Source organism: Calidris pugnax, unplaced genomic scaffold (assembly GCF_001431845.1).
Source record: "Calidris pugnax isolate Ruff unplaced genomic scaffold, ASM143184v1 scaffold310, whole genome shotgun sequence".
NCBI classification, from domain to species: domain Eukaryota; kingdom Metazoa; phylum Chordata; class Aves; order Charadriiformes; family Scolopacidae; genus Calidris; species Calidris pugnax.
The window spans coordinates 526-7,032 of record NW_015091031.1 but is presented as its reverse complement, the minus strand read 5'-3'; the positions used below and the strand labels follow the sequence as shown (position 1 = coordinate 7,032).

Genomic DNA, 6,507 nt, shown 5'->3' with positions numbered 1-6,507 from the left:
CATTTGGGGGGGCTTTTGGTTACTGGGGGGGGGTCCCTGGGTCATTAGAAGGGCCCATCAAGTCCTTGGGGGTCTTCCTGGGGTGTCCTCAATCATTAGATGGGCTCAACAAGTCCTTGGGGGTCTCCTTGTGTCCTTGAGGGACTTCCCAGGTCCTTAAGGGATCTCACTGGAGATCCCTGGGTCCCTGGGCGGGGGCTTTGGGTCCCTGGGGGGGTCTGACCGTGCTGTCCCCCCCCCCGGCAGAGCTGCAGAAGGCGAAGGAGAAAGCCCAGCGCAGCGGGAACCCGGCGGAGGAGGCGGCGCTTTGTAACCAGCTGGGGGAGATTTTGGCCAGTCATGGTGCGTCCCTCACCCCCCGCCAAGTTGGGGGGCTTCTTACCCTCCTTAGAACCATAGGATGGTCCAGGTGGGAAAGGACCTCCAAAGGTCATCTAATCCCACCCCCCCGTGGTCAACAAGGACCCCCCAACTAGACCAGGTTGCCCCATCGAGCTTCACCTTGAGTATCTCCAGGGATGGGGCTTCAACCACCTCCTTGGGCAACCTCTTCTTCCAGGGCTCCACCACCCTCACGGGGAAGAACTTTCTCCTCATCTCCAACCTCAATCTGTTCTTCTCCAGTTTCCCCTCATCCCGTTTTGGAAACAGGTTCTCCCCAACCTTCCTGTAGCCCCCCCTCAGGTTTTATTAGGTCTCCCCGAAGCCTCTTCTTCTCCAGGTTGGACAACCCTCATCCTGTCCTCGGAGCAGAGCTGCTCCAACCCCCTGATTGTCCTCGTGGTCCTCCTCTGGACCTTCTCCATCAGGTCTTTCCTCTACTGAGGGCTCCTGGTGAGGTCTCACCAGAGTAAAGCAGAAGAATCACCTCTTTGGACCTGCTGGCAACTCTTCTGTTGATGCAACCCAAGATGGGATTGACCTTCTGGGCTTCAAGTGCCCACTGTCTGCTCATGTCCACCTTCTCCTTCACCAGAACCTCCAAGTCTCTTTCCTCAGGGCTGCTTTCCACCACCTCACCCCTCAGTCTGTGCTGATAAGGACCATTATTCCAGCCCAGGTGCAGAAGAACCTTAATCTGTTCTTCTCCAGTTTCCCCTCATCCCGTTTTGGAAACAGGTTCTCCCCAACCTTCCTGTAGCCCCCCCTCAGGTTTTATTAGGTCTCCCCGAAGCCTCTTCTTCTCCAGGTTGGACAACCCTCATCCTGTCCTCAGAGCAGAGCTGCTCCAACCCCCTGATTGTCCTCGTGGTCCTCCTCTGGACCTTCTCCATCAGGTCTTTCCTCTACTGAGGGCTCCTGGTGAGGTCTCACCAGAGTAAAGCAGAAGAATCACCTCTTTGGACCTGCTGGCAACTCTTCTGTTGATGCAACCCAAGATGGGATTGACCTTCTGGGCTTCAAGTGCCCACTGTCTGCTCATGTCCACCTTCTCCTTCACCAGAACCTCCAAGTCTCTTTCCTCAGGGCTGCTTTCCACCACCTCACCCCTCAGTCTGTGCTGATAAGGACCATTATTCCAGCCCAGGTGCAGAAGAACCTTCCACTTGTGGTGAACCTCTCATGAGGTTCACCTGGGCCCACCTCTCCAGCCTGTCCAGGTCCTTCTGGATGAACATCCCGTCCCTCTGGTGTATGGACACCACCACACAGCTTAGTGTCGTCCCCAAACTTGCTGATGGTGCAAACCCCATTGATAAAAAAGTTCAACACTCTTGGTCCCAGCGTGGACCCTTGAGGGACACCACGTGTCACCGCTCTCCATCTGGACCTCCATCCAGCCATGGAATATCACCTTCTGGATGCCACCATCCAGCCAGTTCGTTATCCATGGAACAGCCCACATAGGATGGTCTAGGTTGGAAGGGACCTTCAAGATCATCTAGTCCAACCATCAACCCAACTCTGACCAAAAATTAAGAAATAAGCAATTAAGAAATCACCAAACCATATTCTTGAGGACCATGTCAACCCATCTTTTGAACATCTCCAAGGATGGTGCCTCAACCCCTTCCCTGGGCAGCCCATTCCAAGGCTGGATGACCCTTTCCATGAAGAAATGTTTCCCAATCTCCAATTTGAACCTCTCCTGGTGCAACTTGAGGTCATTTCCCCTTGTCCTATCTCCTGGGACTTGGGAGAGGAGCCTCTCCTCATCAGACTTCTTCTCCAGACCCCTCACCAGCTCCGTTGCCCTTCTCTGGACCTGCTCCAGCACCTCAGTGTCTTTTTTTTTGTGGTGAGGGGCCCAAAACTGGACACAGCCCTTGAGGTGGGGCCTCACCAGTGCCCAGGACAGGGGGACCATCACCTCTTGGTGATGTTCCTGACACAGGTCAGGATGCTGGTGGCCTTCTTGGCCACCTGGGCACACTGCTGGCTCATCTTCAGCCCACAGTTGACCAACACCCCCAGGTCCTTTTCTACCAGGCAGCTCCAGCCATTCTTCTCCAAGCCTGTGTAGATGCCTGGGGTTGGTGGGACCCAAGGGCAGGACACAACACTTGGTCTTGTTGAAACTCATCCCATTGGTCTCAGCCCATCCATCCATCCAACCTCTCCAGATCCCTCTGCAAAGCCTCTCTGTCCTCCAGCAGGTCCACGCTCCCACCCAACTTGGTGTCATCTGTGAACTTCCTGAGGGTGGACTCCATCCCCTCGTCCACCCACCCAATCCCTACCCCTCCAGTTTGGCCAACGGGATGTTTTCACTGAATTTCACTGAATTTTGAGAGTTGGAAGGGACCATGGAGATCATCTGGTCCAGCTCCCCTGCTAAAGCAGGATTGCCTAGAGCTTGTCAGAGCATGTTACTCAGGAGCATCCAGGTGGGGCTTGAAAATCTCCAGAGAAGGGGACTCCACACCCTCCCTGGGCAGCCTGTCCCAGGGCTCTGCCACCCTCACCCCAAAGAAGTTCTTCCTCAGATTTGAGAGGAACCTCCTATGTTCCAACTTGTGCCCGTTGTCTTCTCACTGGGAACCACTGAGGAGGGTGGCTCCCTCCTCCTTCAACCCACCCTTGAGATACTTGTCAGCATTGAGAAGGTCTCCCCTGAGCCTTCTCTTCTCCAGACTCAAGAGCCCCAGCTCTCTCAGCCTTTCCTCATCAGGGAGATGCTCCAATCCTTGAACCATCTTGTGGTGGGACGGTGTTGAAGACCTTAGAGAAGTCCAGATAGATCTCATCCATAGGTTTCTTCCTCATATTTGAGTGGAACCTCCTATGTTCCAACTTGTGCCCGTTGCCCGTTGTCTTCTCACTTGGAGAAGACAACCCACCCTTGAGATACTTGTCAGCATTGAGAAGGTCTCTCCTCCTCTCCTCCAGACTCAAGAGCCCCAGCTCTCTCAGCCTTTCTTCATCAGGGAGATGCTCCAATCCTTGAACCATCTTGTGGTGGGACGGCGTTGAAGACCTCAGAGAAGTCCAGACAGATCTCATCCATGGGTCATCCCTTATCTACCGACCGAGTCGCTTCACCATGGAAAATTTAGGGTGCTGGGGAAGCCCCCCCCACCTTTAATAACCCCAACTTCTCCTCTCTGCAGGACGCTACGAGGAGGCTCTGGAGGAGCATCGGCAGGAGCTGCGGCTTCTGGAGGGGGTTGGGGACAGCATCGGCTGCGCCGTGGCTCACCGCAAGATCGGGGAGCGCCTGGCCGAGCTGGAGAACTACGAGGCAGCCCTAAAAGTAAAAATGAGGTTTTTTGGGGGGATGTCCTCTTATTTTTTGGGGTGGGATGGGGGGTTGTCCACAGTGCGAGGAGGGAGGAGATGGTTTCAACGTCTTTCTCCTCTTCCATCCTCCCCGTAGCACCAACGGAGACACCTGGAATTGGCCCGATCCCTCTCGGATGAGACGGAACAACAACGGGCTTGGGCCACCATCGGTAGGACCTACATGTTCGTGGCCGACAGCCGGTCGCCGGAGGAGGCGGCCCCGGCCCTGCGCCAGGCCGAGGAGGCCTTCCTCACCAGTCTGGCCATCGTGGAGGAGAAACTGGAAGGTGAGGTTGGGGCTGGGAGACCTTGGAAGGGACAGCCCGGTGATGGCGGGGAGCTCCGGTGGGTTGCCCAGTCCATAATGGGTTCTTTGGTCACTCCACTGGGTTCCCTGATCCTTCTGAGGGGTTGCTGGGGCCCACCAGTGGGTTGCCCAGTCCCTAATGGGTTTCTTGGGTCCCCTGGTGGGTTGCCAGGGCCCACCAGTGGGTTGCCTGGGCTCACCAGTGGGTTGCCCAGTTCCTACTGTGTTCCTTGGGCCACCTGGTGGGTTGCCTGGGCTCACCGGTGGTTTGCCCAGTCCCTACTGGGTTCCTTGAACCCCCTGGTGGGTTGCCTGGGCCCACCAGTGGGTTGCCCAGTCCCTACTGGGTTCCTTGGGCCACCTGGTAGGTTGTCCAGTCCCACTGGTGGGTTGCCCAGTCCCACTGGTGGGTTCCTTGGGCCTTCCAGGACCCCCCCCACCTCCCAACACCCCCATTTTTCCCCCCTCCACCCCCCAGGAACCGTTCCCCACCGGGAGCTGAGGGAGATGAGGACCCGTCTCTACCTCAACCTTGGGTTGGTCTACGACAGCTTGAAGGAACCGGCCAAGTGCGACCACTACATCAGGAAAAGCATCTTCCTCGCCGAGTAAGGGGGTCAGAGGGGTGGATTTTAGGGGGGACACACACAAAAACAGGACCTAAAGGTGTTTTTTCTCCAGGCAGGGCCAGCTCTTGGAGGATTTGTATCGCGCCTACTTCAACTTGGGCAACATCCAGCTGCGGGAGGGGGAGCCCTCGGGGGCCCTGCGCTGCCTGGCCCGGGCCCGCGACTGCGCCCGCAGGATGAAGGAGAAGGGCCTGGAGAGCGAGTGCTGCGCCAGCACCGGCCAGGTGAGGAAAAAGGGGGGGACACACACCCTCCTCCTGCTCCCCCAAGGGGTTTGGTGGCCCCACCGATGGGTTGTGTCACCCCCATGACTTTGCTGTCACCACCGGGTCTTGCTGAGTTTGGGGCATTTTGGGGCTTCCTCCCCACCAGGGGTTTGGTGGCCCCATAAATGGGTTGTGTCATCCCCAGGTCTTGCTGAGTTTGGGGGATTTGGGGCTTCAACGTCACCAGGGGTTTGGTGGCCCCATAAATGGGTTGTGTCATCCCCAGGTCTTGCTGAGTTTGGGGGATTTGGGGCTTCAACCAAAAAAGGGGGTATGGTGGCCCCACTGATGGATTGTGGCACCCCCATGACTTTGCTGACACTCCCGGGCCTTGCTGAGTTTGGGGGATTTGGGGCTTCAACCCCACCAGGGGGTTTGGTGGCCCCACTGATGGATTGTGTCACCCCCATGACTTTGCTGTCACCCCCAGGTCTTGCTGAGTTTGGGGGATTTGGGGCTTCAACCCCACCAGGGGTTTGGTGGCCCCACTGATGGGTTGTGTCACCCCCAGGTCTTGCTGAATTTGGGGGTTCCCCCCCTCCCTGTTTCTCCCCCAGGGGTTTGGTGGCCCCACTGATGGGTTGTGTCACCCCCAGGTCTTGCTGAGTTTGGGGTTTTTGGGGATTCCCCCATCATCTTCTCCCATCCTGGAGGTTTGGTGGCCCCACTGATGGGTTGTGTGTCCCTGTTCCCCCCCCAGGTGTTGCTGAGTTTGGGGGATTTGGGGGCTTCCTCCCCACCAGGGGTTTGGTGGCCCCACTGATGGGTTGTGTCACCCCCACGACTCTGCTGTCACCCCTAGGTCTTGCTGAGTTTGGGGGATTTGGGGCTTCAACCCCACCAGGGGTTTGGTGGCCCCATAGATGGATTGTGTCCCCCCCCAACCCTGTTGTCACCCCCAGGTCTGGCTGAGTTTGGGGGTTTTTGGGGATTCCCCCATCTCCTTCTCCCACCCTGGGGGTTTGGTGCCCCCCTGACGTGTTGTCCCCCCCAGGTGTTGCTGAGCCTGGGTGATTTCGGGGGGGCCCGTCGGTCCCTGCGCCAGGCCCACGCTCTGGGCTCCCGCCAGCCCTGGCAGAGACAGCTCGTGCGCTGCAACCTGCGCTACGGTGAGAGGGGGGGCAGGGGGGACAGGGGGGGTGGTGTCCCCAGGGGAGGGACGATGTCCCCAGGGGGGAGATGGTGTCCCCGGGGGAGGGATGGTGTCCCCAGGGGCAGGACAAGGGGAGGGATGGTGTCCCCAAGGGCAGGACAGTGTCCCCAGGAGACAGATGGTGTCTCCATGGGAGGGACAGTGTCCCCAGGGGCAGGACAAGGGGAGGGATGGTGTCCCCAAGGGCAGGACAGTGTCCCCAGGAGACAGATGGTGTCTCCATGGGAGGGACAGTGTCCCCAGGGGCAGGACAAGGGGAGGGATGGTGTCCCCAAGGGCAGGACAGTGTCCCCAGGAGACAGATGGTGTCTCCATGGGAGGGACAGTGTCCCCAGGGGCAGGACAAGGGGAGGGATGGTGTCCCCAAGGGCAGGACAGTGTCCCCAGGAGACAGATGGTGTCTCCATGGGAGGGACAGTGTCCCCAGGG

General features: G+C 58.2%; 1 protein-coding gene across 1 annotated transcript in view; it reads left to right on the top strand.

The window, feature by feature from the left end:
- Positions 1 to 6,034, top strand: part of LOC106896268 — a gene marked incomplete at both ends in the record, with an annotated part of 27,995 nt that extends 21,961 nt beyond the window's left edge. The window contains 6 exons of the mRNA XM_014956100.1: positions 247 to 342; positions 3,552 to 3,694; positions 3,818 to 4,010; positions 4,509 to 4,638; positions 4,712 to 4,883; positions 5,920 to 6,034. Of these exons, the coding sequence (XP_014811586.1) occupies positions 247 to 342; positions 3,552 to 3,694; positions 3,818 to 4,010; positions 4,509 to 4,638; positions 4,712 to 4,883; positions 5,920 to 6,034 (849 nt within the window). The remainder of the gene's footprint in view (positions 1 to 246; positions 343 to 3,551; positions 3,695 to 3,817; positions 4,011 to 4,508; positions 4,639 to 4,711; positions 4,884 to 5,919) is intronic.
- Positions 6,035 to 6,507: the final 473 nt, after the last annotated feature.